The 26,830-nt window shown below is 40.7% G+C and overlaps 2 protein-coding genes and 1 long non-coding RNA gene across 3 annotated transcripts; 1 reads left to right on the forward strand and 2 right to left on the reverse strand.

Moving 5' to 3' along the window:
• Window positions 1–487: 487 nt before the first annotated feature.
• Window positions 488–4,964, reverse strand: LOC104448662 (NAC domain-containing protein 21/22). The gene is made up of 3 exons (XM_010062528.3): window positions 4,718–4,964; window positions 1,990–2,273; window positions 488–1,192 (listed from the first exon to the last, which is right to left on the reverse strand). Exons 1-3 carry the CDS (start codon window positions 4,881–4,883, stop codon window positions 734–736), a joined length of 909 nt encoding a protein of 302 aa, XP_010060830.1. The 5' UTR covers window positions 4,884–4,964; the 3' UTR covers window positions 488–733.
• Window positions 4,965–11,220: 6,256 nt separating this feature from the next.
• Window positions 11,221–19,450, reverse strand: LOC104448663 (methyltransferase-like protein 25). Its single transcript, XM_039315845.1, is given in 13 exon segments — window positions 11,221–11,669; window positions 12,226–12,413; window positions 12,585–12,726; window positions 14,142–14,225; window positions 15,591–15,765; window positions 16,729–16,864; window positions 16,867–16,964; window positions 17,370–17,509; window positions 17,761–17,840; window positions 18,112–18,208; window positions 18,726–18,809; window positions 19,026–19,121; window positions 19,275–19,450. Coding segments are annotated over 13 exon segments (1,632 nt in total). The 5' UTR covers window positions 19,401–19,450; the 3' UTR covers window positions 11,221–11,483.
• A 3,953-nt stretch (window positions 19,451–23,403) lies between these two features.
• LOC104448664 lies at window positions 23,404–24,899 on the forward strand. Its single transcript, XR_726371.2, has 2 exons — window positions 23,404–23,517; window positions 24,566–24,899. It is a non-coding gene; the product is annotated as an uncharacterized LOC104448664 (long non-coding RNA).
• The last annotated feature ends 1,931 nt before the right edge of the window (window positions 24,900–26,830 follow it).

Raw genomic sequence — 26,830 nt, forward strand, 5'->3', positions numbered from 1 at the left:
CAGCATCATATGCCTAACCCAAGAAGAGGTCAAAACCTGTGGGGACATGACACGCCTCGTGTGAAATCATTCGTCGAGGTTTGTGTGTCTGACATTGAATTTTCAAAGAGAAAAAGTCAAACAGAAGAAAGAGGAAACAAAGATTAGGCCAATGGAGAAGGTAAAAATAAAGTTGAGAGCGGCTCCTCCACGTCGTCTCTTTAAAGAAACTTGACTCTCTCTCTCTCTCTTCTTCTTCTTCTCTTTTCAATTTTAGGTCGTGAGAGTTATAGCTAGACTAGATGGGGTCCATATTGAATCATTCAAACATATATTATAGTTCACACATTCAAAGAGTTCACATGCACTTTCAACTGTGGTTACTTGAAGTTCTACGAGTTTGGTAGCAGCGTTGGTTTCCTAAAAACGAGATCATAATATATACCCCGTATGTACATAGCAACATAACCCAATTCGTGATTGAACTTTGAAAATAACATTTCCACAATTCACCTAACTTGACAAAGATTATATTACAATCAAGAGTTAGTATACAACACTTCCAAGGTCGACAAATGAAACGATGCCACAGCCTAGATATGCACATCCAAACGGAGATAATCAATCATAATATGCATAACTAATACTTTACATTAATCATCCTTTTTGAAGGGTGCGAGATTAATATGAAGACTGAAGGCAAATTAGGTCACTCTTTTTTGTTTTTCTCTCTCTTTTCAAGCCTCTCCAAAATTCAGAAATGATTCCACATATTGTTGGGCATGGCCACTTCGGACAAGAAGCTCTCAGAACTCCCTTGATCTCCTAAGCTTGGCGAGTCCATCTCAGTGAGCTGGTTCAAGACGGCCTTTAGCACCTTCCTGTCGCATGCATAGGAGTCCAGATTATTACAGGAACTGAAGTCAGGCATTGCCCCGAATGCGGACGCGTTGAGGATGGTCCTGGCGGGCATGCTTGGTTCCACATGGATTGGATTGGCTTGACTCGGAGAGAAAATGGAGAAGCAGGGCACTTGCTCGATGTTGCTTATAAGGTTGGGCTGAGGATGAGCTTGGTCGAAGGTGATGAAGGAATCCATCAGCGACGGGAGAGATGAAGTGCCTCTGTTGTCGTAGCAACTGACTATTCCCGTGCTCGGTTTGGTGGCGACTTCTACGCTCTTGAAGAACACCCGACACAACACCCAATCTTCCTGTTAACCAGGGACAAGAGAATTAGAAATTTTTCTTAAAAAAAGAGAAAGAAGAGAAAAAAAAAACTCAATCAAATCTCGAGAAGATATTCCATGGTTTCATCATGACTTTATATTAAAATTTGGCCTTGAGTTAATGATTGGTTAAACTACTATTTCGCCTGCTAACACAACCGAATTAGAAGCAGTTGACGGGACGTCGGTCATTGTTTTTCATCCCCTAATTAAGGTCACACCATAAACGCAAGTGGCTTATTATTTACAGGTTGGTTTAATTATTGTACGAATTAGTTTTAGATCAAGGGGTTGAATGTGAAAGCTGGGATGCTTTTTTGGAGATAGCGATGGCCTTGGAATTCCGATGGAGGGTCAAGTCACACGAGTATATGAATAATTAGATTAAGATGTATCATTAGTCAGGCCTAATAAAATAATCAATGGTCACCAATAATCAACGAGGAACATCTTAAAAGTCAGCTAATAACCAAGGTTCTCGTACGAATCCTAGCTATAGTATATACAAAGACAAATTAGGGTTCGGTGCGTGAGCCAAAGAAGGGGGACCCAAAAAAAAAAAAAAAAAACAGAGAGAGAGTCAAGGTTTACTTTAAACAAACTGCGCTTAGAAAATCTCAACTTGCGCATAACTCCCGCAAAACCCATAAGGCTGAGAAATGAATGGTTGATTTTTCAAAGTTAGAAAACAAAGCCAGAACTCAAATAAAGTCTAAGATGGAAGATATAACCTAGAAAAGCAGGTCACAACTGCAAAATATAAAAGGAAGAAAAGGCGTTACCTTGAGGGAAGAAATCTTGGTGATATTTGGAGGGCCGTGAGGACCCTCAACTCGGAACTCATGCATCACCCAGTCGGTCTTTCTGCCTTTGGGGGCTCTCCCTTGGTAAAACACCAGAGTCTTCCTCATGCCCACCAGCGTGCCCTTCCTAAGCACTGCTCTGTCCTTCCCAGTGGCCTTCCAATACCCACTTGCCGTCGCACGGTTTGTTCGGAGCCCAGTCGCGTATTTCCGGTCACGTTGGCTGTAGAAGTACCACTCTTTCCCTCCCACACACGCAGTTTCTACTCACACAAAAAAAAAAAGGGCAAAAAGATCAGCAGAGAGGAAAGATCTTTTCTATTTAGTCAAAGCGGTTGCTTGTCTTCTTTTTCTTTTCCTTCCGCTCCACTTTTTCTTTGACCTCTTCAATCTTATAGTACAGGATATCGTAATAGAGTTGCGGTTCCTTCCCGAAAATTGAGTTGATTTGATAATAGAAAGAATATCGTGTATGCTAAGAAAACTCCAAAGGGCACGAGTACATTCAGCTATATACTATGGCAAAGCAAACGCCATACTACCAATCTACACGCATCACGGTACAAATCGACCTCATAGTTTCGGTACTTTTAACATATGTACCATTGAATGTATGGATTGAATCGGTAAAGAAAAATCTGGGGTTGTCGCTATCAAATGAGCTTGGACAAAGGTTCACTCATGGCAAACACGTGGCTACAGAAGAAGGCAAATCATGTATAAAAATGGCAAGTTTCTGCATCCGCGGTCGACCCCATTTGATCTAAATGATATTGCCGGTGATGGGTCAATGTCTGTGCCGTAATGCGTCATTATGGGAGATGACCGTGGTTAGTATGCCAAGGCTAAAGCTTTGACAAGAATAAGCTGAACTTGAAAGTCGCAACTTCTATGGGAGCTCTCAAAAGTTTTCAAAACCTCACTGTTTTCTTGGAAGAAAATTTCGGCACCGTGAACCGGAGAGAGTGGAGGGCAAGAAAATTCTTCCGGAAAAGGACAAAGAAAGTTTCTAGCTCATCGATGGTGACCTAGCCTTTATTTGATTAGGTAGGCAGGAAATGAAAAATATTTGTGCACCCTAAAAAATTTTCAAGTGGGTGAACACGTGTGGCGGATTTGAGATAGAGCCAATGGGGAGATACGACTTCGGGGAAAGAGGGGTTCTCTTGGCATTGTAATCAGGGTCGCCATCACATCTTTTTGGTTCAATATGACGCCAAGAATTGCGTCAATGTCACCAAATAGCAACGACTGCGAAATGCTTTGAATTGTGCTGGGGAATGGTCGATCTTATATTGTGTGATACTCCTAACTTGGGTATGTGCGTGTGTCCTTTCGAGTCCACAATTGTTTAGTTTCTCGTCCCTCGTGGTGTATGGTATCTTTACATGAAATCAGACAAGGTGCTGTAAATTCTCGAGTGACGGTAAACGGAAGTAGATAAAACCTTTCAGAAACAGGAGTCTCACATAATTATGACAAAACCTTACAAAACCTATGCAACAAATGTTTAATTATCTCTTCAGTAGATGATCATTTAATATGAAGCTGCATATCTGACACGGCTAATACTCACAAGCCTAAATCTATGATACCATGATATGTTTTGCTAAAACCAAGACAGTCAAACCAGTTGTTAGACCCGCGCTTTCAATTTACCCATTTCTTTCAATCAATTTGATGTTAAGCTTTGACATAGAGCACATCGGTTTTGAGTGTAGAAAAGTATACGAGCAACTGACAGTATTAGGGGAGAAAATTATTCAAGGCAATGATGAATCAACATATGTGCAGTGACATGAGAAAGTGACATAAGTTTTGCGACAATTGCAGTCCAAAAATCAGACAATAAAGTTTTACTCAATTCTCGAAGTATCAACATCGGCATATGTATCGTAGGCTGTACATGTACAGAAAGTATTCATGTAACAACTTGTAGTTATGCGGAGCAGTAATTGATCTCATGACTTCACTTCATAAAGTCGTTATGTCCTAATAGTTACCGAGGAAATATGCTTTGATTTTACCGTTTCTAAACTTTGACCTATCACATGTGGTGTGGTGAATCCACTGCATAAGATGCCTTTTGTGCACACGCCCGTTAAGATTCTGTGGAAGCATCTTGGGTTGCAGGGCAGGCAAGAAACGCAATGTTATATACAGCTGGAAAAGATGGGGACTTAAGATGGTCAAAGAAGCAACTATCGTGCTTGTCTTCATCAAACAGGTGCACAATAAATTCCTGAATGATCACCATGCTGTAAGTCTCTTTTGCTTCCGAATAGGTAAGATGAGATCATGGAGTTCAAATCTTTCTGAGCCACAAAGCTGAGGACAAGCACGCATACGAATCCAAATGAATGTGTCTATTTATGGCCAGTGCAGTTGCTATCGCCTCACCCCAGAAATACACTACACTCCACTCTAAACCTTGTTTCCTTTCTCCAAATGGAACAAACAGAATTAAATGACACCAATCAAAGAACAACAGTATTAAGACTGCGAGACCGACGTCTAATTGACTCTTCCTGATGAAACAAATGAGGGAAAAGTTATGTGTTGATTTTGATGCATGCATGAGCAAGTGCATGAACCTCTCTGCCCCGGAACAAACAATCGGTGGACATAAACGACAGCAAAAGTCAAGACGGGTGCGCATGGTGAAGGAGAAGGCAAGAGGGAGAGAGAGAGAGATGGCTGAACTAACCAGGAATCTCCCAAGGTTCGCACTTGTTGAGGTCGACCTCGATCATGAGGAGAGAGTCCGAGCGGGTCATCTTCTTCATCAGATAATCACAGACGAGCTCGTCGTCTTTCGGGTGGAACCGGAATCCTGGTGGCAACTTTGCCTCCACCATGCTTATGTTGCTCATTTTCTGTGTCTCACAGAGAGAGAGAGAGAGAGGGAGAGAGAGAGGGAGAGAGGGGTTGGAGAAGGCAATAAGGAGAGATGATCGGTGGGCATAAACAAAGGGTATAAATAGTGGGGGAGGTCAAACTGGGCATCATCCCGCAATAGAAGGAAAGGGAAGAGTGGGATTGGATCTTGGCGTTGGGCGTCCCTTGACGTGGCAAGGCCAATAGCTGGCACTGGCGGTCTGCTGATGTGTACCACAACACCCCAAATATGGGTTGGCTTCTTCTATTGACATCATAGATGAGCTGGATTCAAAACAAAAAAGATTAGAGAATTTACAAAATGTCTGGAGTCGGCAACTTCTACATACACCCGGTACATGTGATTTTCATTTCATTCTAATGATTAAATCATGTGTGGTTCTTGATATTTAACAATTGGGATGAAATAAATTTATATAATCCAGGTACATATTAAAAGCTTTTCAAGTTTCCCGACCCATGATGTGAAGATGCCTCTTCAATGAATAGGAACATCACTTCCACTTAGGCCTTTGACCAATTTTAAATCTTCCAATCTCTTAAATCCCCCCCCCCCTATGGGTAAACAATATCAAAAACAAGAGATCATTCGAGGAGTTCCTTTTCATTTGCCTTCTCTTCTTCCTTCGGGTGAGAGAAGGCGTGAAAAGATGGAACGAAATTAGTGTAATCCTCTCGTAAGGGTGTATAATCAATTAGACATGCAGAGACTGATGGACCAATACACATATTTTCTGAGGAGTTTTTCTCGCACCCGTACGCTTAGATTGAATTCTCTTTGAATATTAATTGTAAAAGTAGCCTGAGGTCAGGCCCAGTAAGAAATGTTCAAGCGTGGAAATTGACTTTTCTGCAAAGGGAATTATTGCTGCAACAAAGAAAAAAAAAAGGGGCCAATCCTGGGTAGAATAGGAAAGCTCGAGGCATGAACCAGATCCAATCATCTGATAATGTCCGTACGCGGTTGCCTGTTGGACTGTAACTTTTCCAAACTGAGATCAGAAGAAGCAGATAGACTTGGAATAACGTGGTCGCTTGTGTGAGAAACCGTCTTCTTCGGGATAACGTGTGTAGTTAAGGCAGGGGAAGACTCTACAGTGAAGCACCTCACCTTTCGGTCCTCACTGTGAGTTTGGCAGAGTATGTACTAAAAAGAGAATCGCTGTACGACCTGGGATATATATATATATATATATGTGTGTGTGTGTGTGTGTGTGTGTGTGTGTGTGTGTAATTGAAAAGTATGCACCGTCTCGCGGCTAGATTCCGTGATTTATTGAGCTAAATCAGCTTTTCTCTAGAGAGGTCAAAAAAGCTCAACTAAACCGTTTGGCAAGCCGGGATGCCCCCATGTCTTCCTTTTTCTCTCTTAACATCTTATGATAAGGTTTTTATTTTCGAAAATAATTTTTATTCAGAAATAATTTTTTATATTTCTATTTCCTTGATAAGTTTCTAAAAAAAAATGTATTTGGCAATTACATAAAAATTTTATTCTCGAAATAAAAATATATTTGATACAACCCCAATTTTTTGTGACTTAAATTTTTTTTTATTAATTTTATTAATTTTTTTCTCTTTTCCTTTTTTTATATTTTTCTTCTTTCTCTAAAGGGTCATTTGCATCGAAAGAGCCTCACTGAGTCTCACTCGATCAAGAGCCTCACCTAGCCAAGGCGAGGCCCAACTCACCTAGCCACCAACGAGGCTCCAACGAGGTCACCAGACTTGATCTAGAATTTCACCTTCAAAGAACATTTTATATCTTCGCATATTTATCCCATGTCCCTATTATTTACCAAAGAAATTTTCTTTTCAATAATGCTCATTCCCAAATCCTAAACTTCCGCACCCAACGAAAGAACAAGTAAATTGCTAAAATGAGTTTTGACTGGGAGGGGCAATTTGGTTTTGTCAGTAGGCGATATATTTGCTCCGAGGTAAACCCATCAAACGGATACGTCAAGTCAAAAATCGTCCAAACCAATTAACTCGTTTTAGCCTATTTTCATGTAATACAAATTTAGTGACATATACCCATTTCGATCCATATTACTAAAACACCCCATAATTGACCCAATTTGAAAGAACTCATACTCAAATTGAGTGAAAGCATGGATTGAGTAAACGCGACATGAGATTGAACAAAAGAGAGTGAGTAAAGGTTTATTGGGTCCAAGTAAGTTGTAAAATCATTTAACACTCATATTATTTTGAATGATCCACTTATAACCTATAAATATAATCAACTCATATAACAGCTAAGCTCATCAACTACCAATTAAGAAATGACTCAATGATTCATTTTGACAAGTCTACTTAAAAACGGGTGATGATTAGTACAGATATAAAGATATATGAATGGCCGTCGAGTCAAAAATAGGGTGTATCTTCCATACTTTTCCAGCATAGCTATTGAAGCATACAGGGTTAGGGTTATTATGCGCCTGATCATATGGCATGGAAAAGAGATGGGCGGAAAGTGATGGAGTTTGTGTTGGATGCCTAACATCGGGAGGAAAGAGAACTAGAACTGGCCATTGGCCAAACAACACATGATGAACCACCCCCCCTTTGGAAAAAGAAAAAAAAAAAAGGAGTGACCACACGCTCACACGCCGGGGCGACATCATAATTGCAGGCTTGAATCTTGGCACTCCCCCGGTCACTGGTCAAGGACCGTGCTGACTGGTTTGGCGGCTGGTGCAAAAGACCGAGGCTTGTCCACTAGTCGTGGTTCCTCTCCTTCCCCTTTTCATGTGGAGGTGAAAAAAGATGAGGATGTTCCAGCCAAGTTCCGTTCCATCTTCGGTCCTCGTGGCCGGCATGTGCGGCAGGACGGTCGGGTCAATGGCCCGAAAGACGTCTGCCGCCTGCAACTAATCTCGGCCTTTCGTCCTACTGTACCTGCCGGGCCCCTACCCTCAACTAATACCCCATCACCGCGTCGGTAAGGATGGGAAGGTGGTTTGCATTTATTAGGGATCCTAATCTCAATCTGACCCTAGCAAGCCCTTTGCATTTTACCAAGAGGAGACGTCGTATTGAGACTTACCAAATAGCTCTATCTCTGCTATTGAAACTCAGATGAGAAATTTATGAATTCTCTCGATTACCCCGTTACAGGTTTAAGGTGACTTATCTAATTTTTTTTTTTTTTACGACAAAGCATAAAACTTATTATCGTAGAGTCGGTCATTGATGACTTGTTTATGTTTCATCTATATTTGTCAAAAAAAAATGAAAAATTAGCAAAAAAATCTTAAATATTTTAATTTGGTCAATATAATCATAATCTTTTCGATTTGTTAATGTGGTCCATCTGGCCTTTTTTGGCGAAAATTGTTAATATGGATGTTGTCATCCTATGTAATACGACCTTGACATAGATATTTTTTTAAAAAAGAATCTAATTTTTTCATTCTTACTCATTACTTTTTTTTTTTCCCTCTACTTTTTGCCAATGGCTAGTTGACAGCCGTAAGCTACAAGCGAGAGTCAGCCTTGCTTAGGTGAAGACAAGCACCGATGAGAGCTCTTCTCGCTAGATCTAGCAAGAGCAAGGCCACCCTAGCCTGGATGAGGATCTACCTTGCTAGATCTGGGCAGAAGAGCCTTGCTGACACTTGCCCTTATGGCTAGTGGTCAACAAACAACCACTAGCAAAAAGAAATAAATTCAAAAATATATTAAAAAATTATTTAGATTAATGTAAATCGTGTCACAATATTTCTAACTTTGAATTCTCTTCTTCTTTTTTTATTCCTATCCATATAAGAAGTTTTATAAACTTGGCTATCTTTATAGAATGTCTCTTAAAAGTTGAATTCATCCCTTGTTTTTTCCTTTTCATTCAGTCGGATCTCTTCCCTTTCATCAATTTTGTCCGGATCCTCCTTTTCTTCCGAAAAAAGAGAAGGATCTTCTATAGTGGATCCCTCTTGTTCCTGTTAAGTCCCCTTCGTTTCAAAAGTTGTTTCTATTTCTACATCCGTTTCTTCCTCGCCTTCCCCCCTTTCTTCCTTTCTGAGGTTTCTTTGATTTTTTTTAGTAACAATAGAATAACTAGTATCCAAATTAACAATTTCAGATCAAAATTAGCCAAATGGATTACATTGGTAAATTGTTAAAATATTTAGGACTTAATTGACAAAATTCAAATAAGACTAAATTGATACAAATGCAATAGTTTTATAACTTTCTTACTAATTTCCCTCGTAAAAAAAAAGCGTTTCAACTCTTCTTTGCAGGATTTCCATTTTTCTTTCACTTTTTGTGATCTCACCATCTAAATCGCTAATCACTCTCTCATTTCGGACAAGCACGGTCGCGAATCTTAAGGAACGGTGGACAAGCCTTTTTACAATTCTTTTGTAGGATTCTTATCCTCGTTTCATCCAACCAATCTCCTGAACGGTAACTTGTTAGATGGTAGAAGCCCGTAGACAAGGGTAGAATCTATGCCATAAAAGACAAGCCGTCGTCTAGCCGTCGTCTAGCCGTCGTCTTTACACTGCATCACAATCAAACTGAGTTCCAAGCCGTCGTCATGTTAAATTTTGACCAAGATAAGAACAGAATGACCCGCATCGAAGACAAGGACCCGACGCTGATAGTCCACTTCCGAATTCATCATTCGCACCACTTCCTCGGCAGATGAAGTTATCTTTCTCTAGAAGACAACTAACATCAGAGGAAAGGAAAGGAAGAGCTTTGAATACGGAAAAAGAAAAAAACAAATACTAAATTTCCTTCCGAACTCATCCCCTGACTCCAAAAGAAGGTGTTGGCGCCTTGCGGAAACTTGATCGGGACATCGGTGAATTCATTCGAAGACACGCATGTGGGCATGGCCATGGGCGACGATGGTGAAATCTGGAAATGGATGGATGTTCTCGTGTCATCACCCTCTACTCTGTACTTGGACCGACTCGGAACGAGTTTAACTCGCACGATGATAGGCCCGACGGCACTCTCCGTGTCACAAAGCTCCAAGCCCCGATCGCCCCCACCAGGAATAGGAGGAACGTGCAGGTGTACAAACGGACAAAACGAGTAAAGAGACGTGTCGCTATGTAAATTCAAAGTCTGTTGAACTTTGCATAATTAGCATCCACGAAGCTCCGGGTCAAAGAAATCACTTTCCACCAAAAAAAGGAAAAAGAAAAAAAGAATCTTGTAATCGTGCAAAATTATGTACCACAATTTACCTGGGTATCATCAAGCAAGAAATTCTCGACAGCGTCAGGGAAAAGCTGGAATCAGGGTGTCATCGTCAGCACGTCTCCACAAATTACGTCTTGAAAACGCAAGCAGTTCAAAAAACGTTGATACCGAACCGATACGGTCCGTTTTGCATCACCATGGGTTAAAAAGTCAAGAAGAAGGCATCAAAACTAGCCCCCTAAGATAGAATGGTCCCTAGGAGAATCTATGAATGATTAGAGTATCTAAATTTTAGGATGGGAATAGTTTGAACTTTCCGTCAATATAGTCATTGCTCATGTCAAGAGATAATATAATCCCTTCCTTTCCCTCTGAAGTCGCACGAATTCTAAGAATGGGTCAAAGCAAAGCAGGTAAAGGATGGAGTGCAGACAAATCCGTCCCCCTCGCACGAGGGGCTCAATTAGACATTTCGAGGAGACCTTCAAGGGCATAGGCGTAGCTATGATTGAGGGAAATTCAGAATTGACAAAATACATGTTCGCATCAACTTTCCAGTACGCACGAACTGGGATTGAATCTAGTCAAAAGTCAAACATATGAAGGCACACCCCAATGGTATACCTTGCTGCTACAGCAATCTAACTGACAAAGACGTTGTCCCTATCCAGTTAAACGTTAATCAGGGTATTCGCTTCATAGCTCGCAAGAGGAAATAGGTCCAAGGTAATCATTGGTCAATGAGACAGGAAAAGATAATTATAAGAAGCAGTGCCCATCTGATGCTTGATCTCCAGTCATTTAGTTATATCATCATCATGACACAATAAAGGGCCATTATTTAATGACTTCCTTTCGGCCAAGTGGCATATAACTTGCCACCACAGCAAACCATAAGCGTCAGACTTCAGTGACTATAGGATAAATTATGCAATCGCTTCTACCTGAGGATAACTCAGATCCATACGCATGGATTTCAGAGAAAAGATAGTTCCCTACATACGTAAGAGAAATCTGAACCACCAAACTAAGAAACACAAGTTCTCCAATCGAAACATGTAGAAATCCCAATTTTGCAACCAAGAAGCAGATCTCAAGATGGTCCTTGGGAAAATGTGTGCGACTAATAGGCAAGACAAGTAGATAGAGCACATAACAAGCAATCGCTGATTGCAGATATAACATAAAAGATTTTGAATGTACAACCGATTAAATATGGCATGTGAGAGAAGGAACCACAACCCTATTATTACAGTGCTGCTCTGATATTGTCCATCCCCACAGAGAAAAATAGAAGAGCAAGAAATGCCAAACAAAAATGAGCCTGCTCATCTGGATGCTTGCACGGATAGTGCTAAGGAGAAGGGGGGAGAGAGAGAGACCTGTTAAAACAAAAGTCCAGGCTCGTCTCAAATCTTTACAGCCACTATAGCTAAATTCCTCGGGGATAAAGAAGGATCAAAAGCAGGCAACATGAAAGCTTCCAAGGAACTCCCTTTCTCTTGAAGGAACAACAATCTATCGAGCAAAATGAGAGTTTCCAGGACAGCTCCTAGAGAAGCTCGCAGAGACCAATAAGGTCCTATAAGTTCCTGCTTAGAATGGAAAAGGTTAATTAGCACTAGCCAGCTTATTTATGTGCTTCAAGTAAATACCAAACTATTTCCCTTCTCTTAAGACACTTGTCTATTCCTTCAGATAAATTAAGTCAGTATCAAAGCAATTGGCAGTTCTGCTAAACGACGCATTGTTTCTGACCAGTAAACTTCAATCCAATTGCTATGCACAAGTCCATCTTAGGCTCAAATGTCACAAGGGAAGGTTGTCTACATTAAGATTAATTTTTGTTAAATTTTAATCTACATAATAAGACATTAAGAACACCACATCTGCAAACTCTTCCAACATTTTTACACACACTGGGATGTATAATCGCATAAAAACAGCCATTGCACTCCTTTCTATATCTGTAAGATAACTGTACACCGCATAAACTGACAATACCTGGAAGTTCATAAACCATAGATATAAGCGTTGAAGCAAATGCCATTTTTAGGTTTTTAGTGTGTGTTTCCATTTCCTTACTTTCCCAGACAACCAAAAAGGAAGAAACTTATGCATTTAAAGACAAAGTCAAGATGAGTAGCATACAGCAAATGGCTCAGCTTCTTTCCATATCGTTTGAAAATTTATGCCCTGCAGAGGCTTGAGCCCAAGGCGATGTAATCCAGACAAGTTAAACTTCTCAAAATGCAGACATTTGTCTCCAAAAAAAGTGTCCTCACATCTAGCACCACTTTGCACAGCAAGTTTGGCCAACACCAAGCCTGATTTGCCGCCTGCAGCATAATTAAATTACTAAATGTGAGTCTTGAGATAATTTGACTAATAATCCATCACAAACTACTGCAGTACAGTTCCATTGTATTAGTCTAAGCATTTTTTGGTTCTACACAATGTGATTCATTATGAACCTGTCTCTGCTTCAATTTATCTAACAAGAGGGCCACCTTCACAATCTCTCTGTGATTGCACACTTGAATTCACTGAAGACTCTAGGATCCTCCTCCGCTGTTGACGGCGCAAGGCCTTCCCATGGCGCCCAATTGAGGGACTTGTTTTCAATACCTCCGGATAATACTTGGAAAGAACCTTCAGTAGGTATAACAAGAACAGTTGTATTGATAGGCCAAGCAAAAACACAAAAAAACTTGAAAAGAATTAAATTTGTATGTCTCCAGCCAAGCAATTTAAGATGAACTACATGTAAGTAACACATGCTTGCAAAGGGCTATTGTTTTTTGGTTGGTAGCAGACAGAGATCATTTTTCAAAGCCATTCGTCCAGTATCACACCCAAATTTTCAATCTGAAGGATCCAAAAACATGGAAGCAACCTGATTGACTCTGGATTAAAATCCTATGTCATCAATTAAATTTGCAAGTTAGCACACGTCTGAACACTCCGAACTAGGACATACACTCTCCTCATCCTATAGAAGGTCAACAGTACAAATTTTCACCCATTCATGCAACTTTGGGAGCAAGTTATTTACTTGTGACATGCCTGAAACTTTTCAAAATGTGCAAATTTTGGCATATAGAATCATATTTATTTCATTAATTTTTAAAATTCACATACTACTTTTAATTTTGGTGGGATAGTCAACAAGTACTTTTTTCTCCAAAGAAGCCCAAACAAAACAAGCTGATAATCAAAGATGAGCAGCACACAAATGGCCCTGTGGTCTGATGCCTTGTCCAGTGAAAATTAGAAATATGGACTTAACACTGAAAGTAAAATTGATGCTAATATTGACATATAGAATCATATAGAATTTATTCCATTATTATTTTAAAATCAAGATAATACACTTAGTTTTGGCAGGAGAGTCAACAAGTACTGTTTTCTTCAAAAAAGCCAAAACAAACAGGCACATATTTGTTCAAAGATGAGCAGCACACCAGCGGCCCAGTGGAGTCATGCCCCGTGTAGTGAAAATTCGAAAGATGGAATTGATGCTTGAAAATAAGTTAATACTGCTAAAATTTTGAATGGCCATAGAATATTCGGTCTTCCTCAAAGAAACAGAATACTATCCATGATAGGACTCCAACTTCTAGCAAGGTTAAAAGATATAAGGAATTGCAGCCCATCATGAAAGAAACCATGATGACAGCTAGGTTCAATTCAAACAATAACGCTACTTACATTTTATTCTTTTATTCTTCTATTAAGAAAGGCAACCCATCATGTGGATGTTGATTTTAGTAGATCTTTTCTCTATGAACACTATCTGGTTTTGCATTAAAATCTCTTCTATTTTCTTCGAATTAACCTAAAAATCTTAGGAGTCTAATTTTCTGCACAAGCAAGTCCACCAGTATATTAGAGAAGTCTCAGGGGATAATCACTGACATACATCCAGAAAGGAGGGAAAAAAATACAAGAAAAACCCATCTGACTGAACAGCATTCTGATCAATAGGCATAAGCAGTTGACAGTTGCAAAAAAAAAACTTTGATATCTAACAAAACAAAGCTGTGAGAATTCTTGTCGTGATTTACCATCTGAAAAGCAGCACGAAATGAATGCAACTCAAAGTTGTGACCAGCATCATCTTTTTCGAGGCTTCTCCATCTCTCCGCACTCTGAAAGAGTTACCTCAAAGATAAATAAGTATGGCCAAATGAACAGAAAAATCATCAAAGAGTAAATAAAGGGGTGCAAGCCTAGTACACATCGATCACTAGCAGGAGATCATAGCTAAGGGAAAAAGAAAGTTACATCCAATACAATATACATCTTAATCATTTTATCCCAACTTAAAACTGTCGTTTTTCTCTTTTCACCCCGATCCCTAGGAAGTCAAAGAAATAAAGACAAACAGCTTTCCCAGTGTACTGGAGTGCAGTTCAAGAAGCCCCATATACATTTTTGCACCAGAAATATAAGTATTCTTGGCACAGACAGAGAAGTCAATTTCTGTAAGTATCTCCAGTGGACAATCAACTGCTGGGTTTTCAACAGAAGAAACTAATTCTGGGGGTGGTACTGTCAAACCACTGCTATGCGTTTAATATTCTAGTTCAAAATAACATTTTGTCTCAAGGTGTAGACAATCCATCTAAGCAGAAGTCCTGATCTTTGGTGCTTCCTATGCATACCACAGAAAATCACTAAACCTAAAAAGAAAGTTTAAAAAAATGGTTACTTTCTGGTCAAACTGCAGCAGGAAATGCTATTTGGACGGTAGTAGATCAAGATATGCAATGAGTAGAAGTCACGATAAAAGGTCCGGGTCTTGGAAGAGATGCTGCATTATGAACTATTCATATAAGTGGTATGCTATTAAGTTTTGTACATTATGTGCTGTAGACCTCCCAAAAAAAGACGTGTGTAAAACTCAAAATGAAAGAGATTTCAAACTCTCCTTATCCCTGTTGATGCCAACCAGTTTCTACATTCTCTTTTTTTTTTTTTTTTTTTGGTGCTTTCAGAAGTGAACTACTCAACAAAAAAAAAAACAAACTCTTAAACATGTCCTCTTCCATGAAGTAAGAACTGGTTATAGAAGAAAAGAATAAAACAAAAAATCTGCAGCTTCAATTGATTCCTAGATCTAGTGGAGATTGGGATGAGGAACTTTCTTGGGCTGCCTCAGCTTTTCAAGGGAATGCCTTCCCTCAACTTCCGTTTCAACTCTTCTCCTGTGCCTTCTTTGACTGTATATGGCATGCTAGGAATTGCTGCATGCATATTACTTCTACTATGCAACCTAGTTCAATTCTTCCCTGATCAAGAGATTGGTTAGGGAAAGGCATGGCAATTGTTCAACATTAGAAGCAAGCTGTCTTCAGATAAACATAGTTCGTTGTGCTGTAATTGGGGTTTTGAGGACTGAATTTTGTAGGCTATAGCACCGTTGCTGAGCATGTAGCAGGTTGCTCCCCCACTTTTGTGTTTTGTCAATAAATTATTGAATTATTGAAAATAAAAACAGAAACAGAAATCACCTGACAAGCAAGATCACGTGCACATTTGCCAAGTGAAAAGCCCTCAGATTTAACACCATTGCTCATGGGGAAGCCGCACTGCATGCCAGCATTGTCAACACCCTCCTCAGACAATAAGTTATAACAACAGCCAATGCTAACAACTGCTTTAACTTCCACACACTCCACAAAGTTCCTGAGTCAATTACAAAAGACATTTATTATGTAATTGGAAAAGAAAAAAAAAAAAACAGAGAAGCAAAATTGAGTCAGAGTCGCTTAAGAGTCCCAGGGAAACATGTCATATGATGCAAAATAGATGGTGAGATAAGAAACTCTGGCATCTATAATTGTAGTTCCCTGGAACTCCATGTACACCTTTACTGCCTAAGACCCAAGCATTATTCTTTTTATTAATAAAATCCGAGCACACATTAACGCTTGATTGCCTCTACCGGAGAAGATCATGCATTTAGTTACCATGAGAACACATGACCAATATACAATGTTACAAATTTGCACCCTATCATTAATGAGATGATATGAAACATTGCTTATCAACTGGAAAAAGAAGTACATTCATAATTGAAAGATAAATATCTAACAAAAACTAATAGTAAATGAGATCATTTGCTACAAATACTGAGTGATTATTTAAAAGACAAAACTCTGCAGGTTACGAATGAGAACAATAGTGATATTGTTCTTATCAAACATGATGGAGGAAGTATTTCACCACACTTAGCTCTCCGTAATACAAAAGCGAAGGAAAACCAAACATATACATTCCAATACTGTTCTTAACAAAATAAACTCTTTAAAAAAATATATAAACTATCAATAAATGACTAATCAAAAAAGATTACCAATAAACAAGGAAAAACAAGAAGGCATCTCTTAAAGTTGCACATGGCCCAATTATATATCTCTACTGGAAAATTAATTCATCAATTCAACCAAAAAGAAAAATATGTCCCGCACACAGCAAGGGTCTCTACTGCTACTGTATACTAATCACTGAGAAACAAAAGATCCCATAAAATCAAAGCCATTCACAATCTAATCTTTTCATGGATAGGGATATTGCAACTTCACCGCACAGCGTATATGAGGTATGAGCATTACACAAAGTTTCACCCAGAATTGATGTAGGACTCACTTGAGCATTGTCACTGAAAGATCCCCACATGCATGAAGACCAGCAAGAACCAAGGAATCTTCCTTCCCTCTGCCATATGAGGAGTCTATTTTCATACATAATTCTTCATTGTCCTCCCTATCAAATTTGTTTGTCCATCTTCATGGATAAACATGTCACTTAAGGCTTTCAACATGTCGGTCGACAAAACCCGGCACGTTACTGTCTTAGGCACAAGTAAACTCGTGTTCACTGATCTAACAGAAAAAAATAAGTCAAAGATTTTGAGAGGTAATTTGCTAGGCAACAAATAATAATAAAGGTGAATGCAAGGCACTATTTAGTAAATAGCAACTCTGATAATCTTATAAGTTGCAACTGCTTGCCATCATTTCAATCTTCAAAGAAGCATAACAACAAGAAATGGGAGAGACTGCCAATTGCAGGAATATCATTTTAACTTTTCGAGTAGCAAGAAAGCAAAAGCTAGAAAGAATGGACTACACACTGCCAGATTCTTTAGAAACAACATATCCAAATGCTTGCATGAACATAATACTCCGGTCATTTTGAATGTATGAAATTTAGAAGACAAATTTTATCAATTAAGTCAGGAAATGTGCCTCGGAAGAAAGATTCAATAGAAAGAGATTTGACCATACCCAGATCTACGTATTTGAGCAGCATAATGCTTCTTAATTCTTTCTGCTCGTGCATTTGTAACACTCCCGTGATGAGAACAAGCATCAATTGCAACTACTGAGTGCTGATATTGAAATGAAAGTACTTGTGCAAGATAACCCTGGGAAAACATTTTGGAGGCACTTAGAGCAAACTTGTCAAAGCCAAAGCGGTTAAAAAGAAAATCTAGTCAAATGGATATGAAGCACAGAAAGTTTGCACAATTACAAAATAGAAATAGCTTTTCTCCGGATTGAAGATTTGGTCAGATGAACACATAAAGTAATCTCAATCATATCTTTTGCCATGAGTGAACATTTATTACAGGGACTCCAAAACAAGAAAAACATCTCTTGAAAAGAAAAAATATACTTGACCAGCACCGACGTCGACGACTGTTTGAGCTCCCACCCTCTTTGCAATGAAACTTGTAATAGCAGACAGAATTTGACCTGATTTTGCAAGAAATTTACAATTAAAGATATGAACATCAAATTCAACAACCTATGTTAAAATTGCCAGCTCAATTCACGATTTCAAAAAAGAAAAGAAAAAGGAAAGGCGATATCAAAAGGAACCCCCTAGAAGTTTCGAACAAAAAGGAATTACCACTGTCACAAGCACACACAAGAAAGGTGGTCACAGAAAATTACATCGAATCTGGATAGAGCAGTGACCGGAAAAATGAAAAGGAATTGTAGAAAGCATTGTACTAAATGTAACAGAAATTAGGGAAACAGCCTACTTCATGTTTCTTTTTAACATTCATGCCTTGGGCGAGAACACTACCAAGTGAAGCTACAGTCAAACCGGGGAAAATCTGCAACAAAAGAAATAATATGAATGTCATGAGCACCTGTTTCAGAACTAAATCCGAGGAAAAAGAGGGTAATAAATTCAAATAGGGAAAACTGACAGAAAATTCAAGGTTAATGGATATGAACAATGCTAAAAATGAAATCAACAGGAGGAGAATAAGCTAAGTCAAGCTAAATATGAATCAAAGAAGCACTCTCCAAATAGTTTTTCATGACATATGAGATTCTTGGCTGACACTACTTCTGAGGCCAGTAATGAAAAGACCTGTATACTGGTTTCTACACATAATAAGTTGCTATGGTAGTTGTCTATTTCTGAATGCTTTACAGACAAGAATAGAAAATAAAACGTACTAGCTTATAATGCTATGGAGAAATGAAATGGTATACAGCATCAATATAATTGAAGAAACGAGCTGACGAGAATACTCGGATGTTACATCGACATTTGGATCAATAGATTTGTATCGACTGTCTGTAGACAAACGTCGAACTTCGACGAGGACCAAAGATTTTTACCTTCTGCAAGTCCACCTGCTCTCGAGGAAAAACGAGAGACCTGAGGTCGCGTAGGAAATTCTTGAGCGAAGCAGGCCAGTGATCCTAGCAGCAAGACGATTACGAAGAAACCATCAGAACCAGACTGCACGCAGTCTGCGACCTAGTTACTCTACGAGCTGAGAACAGTAGTAGCACGAGAATGCGGAATCCTCCTCCTTCGAGATAAGCCAGTAATCTCTCTCGGACCTTCCGAGATCAACTTCAGCAGCAGATGCACGCAACGCGCGACCATGCGTCGGAGGAATAAAAGAAGCGCACCTGGACTTCTCCGCAAGGAAACAGGATAAGGTTTTCCACAGGCTCCGCACGCAAGCAATCCATCCACTCCTTATCGACTGCTTCCCATAAACTATCCTGAGATATGAGCGAAATTCAGAACCGAATCGGGACGATCGTGCAGCAGCATGCGAGCAATGCGGAAGCTAACGAGGGATGCAGATTACGGCGGTGCTGGTAAAGGAAGCGAAGCGGAAGAGGAAGCGGGGAGTTGAGCTGAGATCCACGAACCGTGAAGAAATTGACGACGTGAGCGTTCATGAGGAAGGCGTATGGTTTGATGAAGCGGACGATGGCGTTGATCCATTCTAGGGTTTGGCTTGCGGTCTCGCAGGAATACTTGCCCGTCCCCGCCATTGCAGGTGGCGGCCAAGGAAAGAGAGAGGAGACGCTACAACCTCTCTCGGTTTCAGTTGATTTCCAAGTTCGAATTCGATCGACCCCCAATCTCGGAGGAGGAGCGATCGGACATGGATCGGGCCGGGTCAGTGTAATCGGACCCGGCCTTATCATCGTCTCCTCACTTTTTGATGGAGCCCGTGCATCGGGTCGGGTCGTCATGCTCGTGTTTCTCTCCATGTCAAAATTCTCCTGGCCTTGTGAAAGACAGAGATGAGCTGGGCTTGGTTCAGGTCATTGATTTTGTGCAATTTTCGTCAGCATAGATTTCATCCTAATTGGAACAAAGTGAATTGAGGAGTAATAGGCCTAGAAGATCTATTCTTTTTTTGCAAATATTAGTTCATATTTTACTTGCTCTCTCTCTAATATGCAAGCATATATACTTAATATCCAAACATGTAATTTAAGTTGACGGTATCAAAGATTCTCGTTCAATACAATTGTATGAGTTGAGTGAGGTAAATCGATCACTCCGGTTGAGTAAGAGTAGGTTTGGAGTGGCAATGCCCAAAGAATTTATTGAAATTCACAGTGATAATCTCGTAAGGTTTAGTCAAGCCGATAGATTTGGATTTTTTGTATTGTTCCCAGCAGGCTCGGCAGGTCGATTTGGATGATGCGCCATGAAATCCTACCAACTACCAAGCCCTTCCAAGCCACGAACGATGTAAGGGGGATACCTGGTTTCCTCTTTTTTTGGGGCCTGGGCTTTTGTCAATTGCTCTTTTTTAACTTTGCGAAGTAGAGCTTTGACTATAGATATTTTACGGTAACTTTATTAACGATTCACGAACAATCATAACCATCAATTTCATTTCCGAATTAAAAGTGTTCTTTTGAAATTAATTTATCTATTTCCCTTTTGTGAGCTCCAAAATGGTTTTGCCATTTCCAATGTTACTTCGTAGATGTAGTATCATTATTATTTAAGAAATTGATAAATTTCCTTGCAATCACGTGGACCGAATATGAATGCATAAAACAATACATTCCAAAAAGATCGAATCATAATAAAACAAGTAAGGAGATAATACCATACAAAATAGATCAATACCGGATAACGTAGGAACATGAGTGGATTACATAGCATCCAATCACCCGTGTAGGGATTAAAAAAGTATGCATACCTAAGTCCTCCAGCGGAGAGACCACATCCAAGACACACAAGCGAGGCATCATAGCCTCACCGACTCATCACAAAGGCTAGGCCTAGCTAAGCTACAACTTATAGATCTCCAATACATCGTCACACTGAATGGAACACACGCACTCGCGTAATATTTAGCCCCTCGAAGTCGCGGGGGCAACGTCTATATCATATTCAAATGGGGCTTGTATACTTCAAGGGCTAGTGGAAGAGGTCGAGGGTGGTGGAGAGAGGAAAGGGATGGAGGGGATGGTCGGGATCGTAGGGATGGTCGGGATCGACGGGAGTGGTGGGACTGATGGGAGTGTCGGGATGGTCGGGTTTGTGGTGGGGAGTCCTGGGATCGTGGGGAGCGGCGTCGTCCCCGGGATTGTTGGCAAGTTCGGAATGTTCGGCAGCTGTAGCAGATTGCGAGCCGCTTCACACCGACCCATTCGGTCGGTTGCTAGGACAGCCACGAGCGCCAGAACGAAGGCCGTGAAGAAGAAGCCGCGTGCGGAAGCCATCGATGCTGCTTCTTTCGATTACGAGAGTATATGCGAGCGTGCCGGATTGATCGGGGCTTCGGATGGGAGGGATGCGGGAGACAAGGGGGAGTTTTTGGAGCGTATAAATAGGGAAAGGCCATGCAGGGGCTCCAACTTAGTATAATGCTAAATCAGAGGATGAAGTTAGAAAAAAGTTTGGCGTGCTTGGGGTGGATGGACTTTGTTAGGTCACCTTCTTGTCGAGTTCCAGAAGGAAGTCGGCTTTCACGGCAAGCACTTAGGTTTTCCCCAGTTTGTTAAATCAGACATGTGCAAGCCATGCAGTTTGCCCGTTTTAAACTATAATTTCCGCCCGTCTAAAGAAAAGATAATGGGGCTGCGCTGTGCTTCGTGATGTATATCGTCTAGTGACGAATGCATGGGTAGCACTTGGAGTAATTACACTGTTGTACCGTATCTGAAACCTAGGAGTTAGCTAACCTACCTTGCAGGCGAGGGCTTATTAGAGAGGCGTTTGTGTAACGATTACATTCTGGAGGCGATTCGATAAGAATCGATTCTTTTTATTCTCGTTCCTTAACCGATTCGAGTAAAAACACGTGTTTGGTAACCGCTCAAAATTTTTTATTCTCGAATAGAATTGCGTTTGGTACCGTATTACATTGATTCTGCTCCAAATTAATTTCTTTTTTGATTTTTAAATAAATTTTAAATAATTTCTTTTGATTTTTAAATAAATTTTAAATAATTTCTTTACTTTTTTACTTTTCTTTTTTTTCCTTTTTTTTTTTTTTTTCTTTTTCTTTTTTTTTTTCCCCTTTTTCCTATTCTTCTTCTTCTTCATTTGGCCGGTCGCCCAGGACACGGCCAGAGGCGAGGGCCGGCGACGCTCACCGGAGCGCCACCTGCCCCCTCTGGCGAGGTCGGCCTTCGTCGGCCGAGCCTCGGGCAGGCCGGCGAGGCTCGCCCAGGCCCGCCGAGGCTCGGCCTCGCCAGATCTGGCGAGGCCGAGCCTCGCCGTGGCAGGCCGGCCTCGCCCGGCCTCGGCGAGGCCGCCCACACGGCGGGCCGGGCGAGCCTCGCCGATGGCTGGGCGAGCCTCACGGCTAGCGGGCGAGGCTCGCCCGGCCACCGGCGAGGCTCGACCTCGCCCGATCTGGCGAGGCCGAGCCTCGCCCCCGCCGCGAGGCTCGCCCGGCACCGGTGAGGCTTGCCCGGCCTGTCGGTGGCAGTCGGCCCGCCCGCCTTTCGGGCGAGGCCGGCGGCCACCGCGAGGCCGAGCCCGCCGCAGGTGGCTTGCCTCCCATGCGAGCTCGCGACCTCGCCTTGGCCCGGCGAGCCTCCCGGCGATCTCGCCGACCGGCGGCCGGCGGCGGGCGGCCACCGGCGGCGGCGGCGGCGGCGGCAGCGGCGGGACGGCGGCGGCGATGGCGGAGCGGCGGCGATGGCGAATGGCAACCGAGATGATAAAAGAGAAGAATAAGGTTTTACCGTTTTAATTCTTTTTTCCGATTCTCGGACGAGAATCAAATTTTTTTGATTCTCAAATCTTGTCCAAAATTGTTCCGAGCAAATTTGTTTCCTAACAAAAAATTTACCAAACGCGATTCTCGTCCCAAACCGATTCTTAAACAAAAAATCGAATCCCAAGATCATGCACAAGTTGCCAAACAGGCCCTTAGTTTTCTAGCGGTGGATCGACCAAGCCGGATGCTGGCGACAACCATATAATGCACAAGGTCAAAGGAGACCAGCAGAAGAAACAGAGGGAAAATAGAGATTACTATTCTATACCTATATTATCTAAATACTAATACTAATAATACCAGGAAGAGCGTGTTTGTCTCGGTGTATCTTCTCATGCAAGTTCTCGTTCTATTGAATCACAAACATCATCCATTGAAATAGATCATACCAATCTAGCAAAATTTATGAGCTCGCTCGACTTCTGGGTTCCCGTTAAAATTACTTTATCCGATTGCCTCTAACGCTAACAAGGTTCGTGGGTCCGTATTTTGAATGGGATTATCTTTGCCTCCGATCTGATCAGAGAAATTTCTTCAGACCAATCCTCTGATTGGTGGCTTTGAAAACGTGGACATCGCCACGTTCATATTTCGTCGAGTTTACGCTTCGGCGAAAAACGCGCGATGGGAAGAAATTTTCATCAGGACAGGGGAACAAATGGGTCGTGCGAGCCCAGTGGATAGGCCTGTTTTGAAGCCCATTGAAGTGGGCCCTTTAGGGGGCCCACCATATGAGGGCCCAGTGAAAGGCCCTCCATAGAGCTAGGGTTTCCGCGTCGCGAGGTCATATATAAGAACTGAAACTCCGCCATCCCAGTATCGTTTGCGTTGCGGAGATTTGACGTCGCGGTCGAAGAAGAGAAGAGAAGAGAGACAGAGAAAGCGAAGCTGAGATCAGAATGAGGGCCAAGGTAATTCGAATCTCTCAGTGTCCGAAACGGCGATCGGTCTAGTTGGGTGTTTTTCCGTGTGTAGGATGTGAATGTGTTATTGCCATTCGTTTGATTTCGCATGTCCCGAGTAGCTTCGATAGATGTCGAGTGGAAGTATATGCGTGTTCCCATTCGTGATTGGAGCTGTCTTATTATGCACCCGTTAGGAGGGTTCGTGGCTTAGGGCCTGACCAGATTGAGCGGCTCGCGGGAGGGGAAATTGTCGATGTGTCGACGAGATTAGGATGGGTTTTTTCCGCACTTGCGTTTTAGCAGAGACAATTGAATTTTGTTCGGCTTTTATTTAGAATGAGGAGGACTGTTCTGCTAGTTATTGGAGCTGGCACTCTGGGCGTTTTCCCTTCATTACCCTGCATAATTTGTTGGGTTTTTTAGCGAGAAAAATGTAGTAATCCAATGATCGTTTGGTTGCAAACTTTGCGGCATTCTTCAATCAAGAAAAGTAGATTCTAGATCGTGAACTCGCGGCATTCTCTTCATCCTTGTTTTTGGGATAGATAGAGAGGTTGCATTCTGTAATAGGTCGTTCCTTTTTTTAGATGTATTCAATTTGCCGTTTGTGTTGGTGTCCCGATTATGATATCATAGAACAGGCTTCATGGATGGCCTGTGTTCCTCTTTCGTTATGGGCACCCATATATGTTGTTGTGCTATCAAGTTCTGGTATTGCAATGCTTGTAGTGTTATTCCTTGATCATTTTTCTTGCTTTTTGGAAAACTATGGAAGTGTAATTTTATTTGCTGATGGAGCTTTTTGTATTTAGATCGGAAAGCACATGAATACGAAGCGTTGTTTTGTAGTTACATTGATGGTGCAATTGGTTTAATTCTTCTTACTGCCACTTGTTTCATCTTGTTCTCAACTTGTGGTGTGCAGAGATGCTTATCATAGTTTCTTTGATAATGGTGCTTTCATTATCTGCGATAATGAACAATTGATTACTGATCACTTTCTTGTTCAAGCTGGCTTTATTTCGCCCTAACCCCTGACTCTTTTGCGATCCAGTGGAAGAAGAAGCGTATGAGGAGGCTTAAGAGGAAGCGCCGAAAGATGAGGCAGAGGTCAAAGTAGTTTCATGTCGTGTGGAGTTCCGTTGGCCTTGATTAGCCTTCATCTTGTCTACCTGATAAAACATACTATAAAGGGCTGTCAGAGTGGATGAGGGGCTTTTTGATCATTTGGTATTAGCTTAGTTGTTGCATATCAGACTTTATTTGAGTTCTACACAAATAGGCATGTTGTTTGACTTAATGAAATGCTTTGATGTGCTTAGACATGTTGCTCGGAGATTGTTTAAGTACCGATGAAGCAGGGATTTTGCGCTCATGATTTTGTTTAACTTCCTTTTGTATGGATTTTCGCAAAGTCCATATATCATGTTTTAATATGATACCGACAGGCGGCAGATATTACAATTAGCGTGCCTGCCATCGCTAACTCATTGCCTTAGCTCATTCACATGGCGATTTCCTACAAGCAGAAGAAAGAGTTTGCCGTCTGAGCCTTTAGAATAAGCCAAAACTGTACCATCTGGATGCGGGATTAAGTTGCTGATTGAAGGGCCTTTATTAATGGCTATATCCTCAACCAGTTGGACTCCAGTTGGACTTAGCTTTGATCAAAATGATCTCCATGATTGATGCTAAGTATTCTTTAAAATTGTTAAATGGGTGGGTCGGATTGAGTATTGATCGGGTCATAAATGGTTCAATCCAAATTAATCCGTTTACTTCATAATAGCCCATTCATCGTAATGTAAATTTCTTGACTCGTATTCAATTCATATTTAACTCGACCTATTTTACTAAATTTAGGAAATATTATATCTTATGTTTTTTTAAATTGGTATTGCTAAAATATTTTCATGCATTGTTTCTTGGAAAATGTTTTTCAAGAAAATAAAGAATATTTTCTGGTGTTTGCTAAAAATCTGAAAACAAATTGAAATTATATACATATATATTTTTAAATTGACTTTTAATTTATTTTTTTTTTGTCCTTCTTCTGCCATCTTCAAGGGAGGCTCCACCTCTCTAGATTGGCAAGATCGAGCTCGCTTGATGCTTGTGAGCTCTAGTCTCATCGGATCAGAGAGGCTTGAGTCTCGCCAAATTGCCAATCTCAATTGGTCGTTGATAGTAAGAAAAAGGAGGAAGGAAGAAAAAGAATTATAATTTTGATTTTAAAAATAATTTTATAAAGCTGAAGTGGGAGAGAGACTGTGTAGGAGTCTTGTAGAAATTGAGTTTTAAATTCAATCTATTTAGATTCATCTATTTTAAACTTTAAATTTTTTAACTCATTTAAAAAAGGCTCTTCAACATTGAAATGATCCATTTAAGACTACCCTTGACAAGATGTTGTTGAGGATTTACCCTTGGTGGGAAAAATGCTGGGACTTGGTAAATGGGGCACCTTTTTGTTTTTACGGTCTGATAATTGGGCAACTTTTACGGCACCGCGACTGTATCGAATTATCATAGACATTCCATCGGAATCAGAAATTTACTGTAAGTGCGTGATTGAAATGAAACCCTGACCAAATTCAGGTCTAATTAGCGCCAAACGTCCATACCGAAACCCAGGAGAGAGACCGGCCGTCCTATGTGAATCCACTCTATAGCTTGTCATTTAATAATGGGGGTAAAGAAAAAAAAAAAAAAAAAAAACAAGAGATCTCCAGTGCAGGCATGCACTGGTGACATCGATGCACGCTTTGGTGCAGTTATTTAATGTTCTTGATTATGATGGTCAGGGCAAATAATGATGCCCAACAGCCTCGCGCCCGTACAGAAACCCAAAAGAGGGATCCACTCTTTACAGCTAGTCATCCTGTCGCGGGGTTAAAGAAAGAAAGATCTCTATTTCTGGGCATTTTTGCAGTGATGCGCCATTGACGTACGTTCTGGTGCATTGATTCATTTTTTTTGCTTCATAGTTACGACACATGGAGGACCGGCCGATGACAGTTTCTAATAAATTCTTACCTGAGAATTGGGTCTGCTATTAAAAAAGCTAGGTAAAATGTCGAAGATTGTCATTTCACTACTTTCGCACTCTTTCAACTTGCTCATGTCTTTCGACAAAAAAAAAAACTTGCTCATGTCTAAACTTTAGCTTGAATAGCCTATAAATTATGTTCATTCTGAGATGTTTATTTCAATTTTTTTTTATGATATCAAAAGTCTCAAATTTATACCCACATAACATTTTTGCCAAAAACTTATAATCATACAACACATTTATCTCAAACTTTTTTAAAATATAAAA

This window comes from Eucalyptus grandis, chromosome 6 (assembly GCF_016545825.1).
Source record: "Eucalyptus grandis isolate ANBG69807.140 chromosome 6, ASM1654582v1, whole genome shotgun sequence".
Taxonomy (NCBI): Eukaryota; Viridiplantae; Streptophyta; class Magnoliopsida; order Myrtales; family Myrtaceae; genus Eucalyptus; species Eucalyptus grandis.

Excerpts from the sequence above, each read along its gene's own strand:
- LOC104448662 (XM_010062528.3), bottom strand. The coding sequence starts at position 4,883 with ATGAGCAACATAAGCATGGTGGAGGCAAAGTTGCCACCAGGATTCCGG. Across the intron at positions 2,274-4,717 it reads CGAACCTTGGGAGATTCCTG|AAACTGCGTGTGTGGGAGGG; the intron begins GTTAGTTCAGCC and ends TTGTGTGAGTAG. Across the intron at positions 1,193-1,989 it reads CCAAGATTTCTTCCCTCAAG|GAAGATTGGGTGTTGTGTCG; the intron begins GTAACGCCTTTT and ends CCTGGTTAACAG.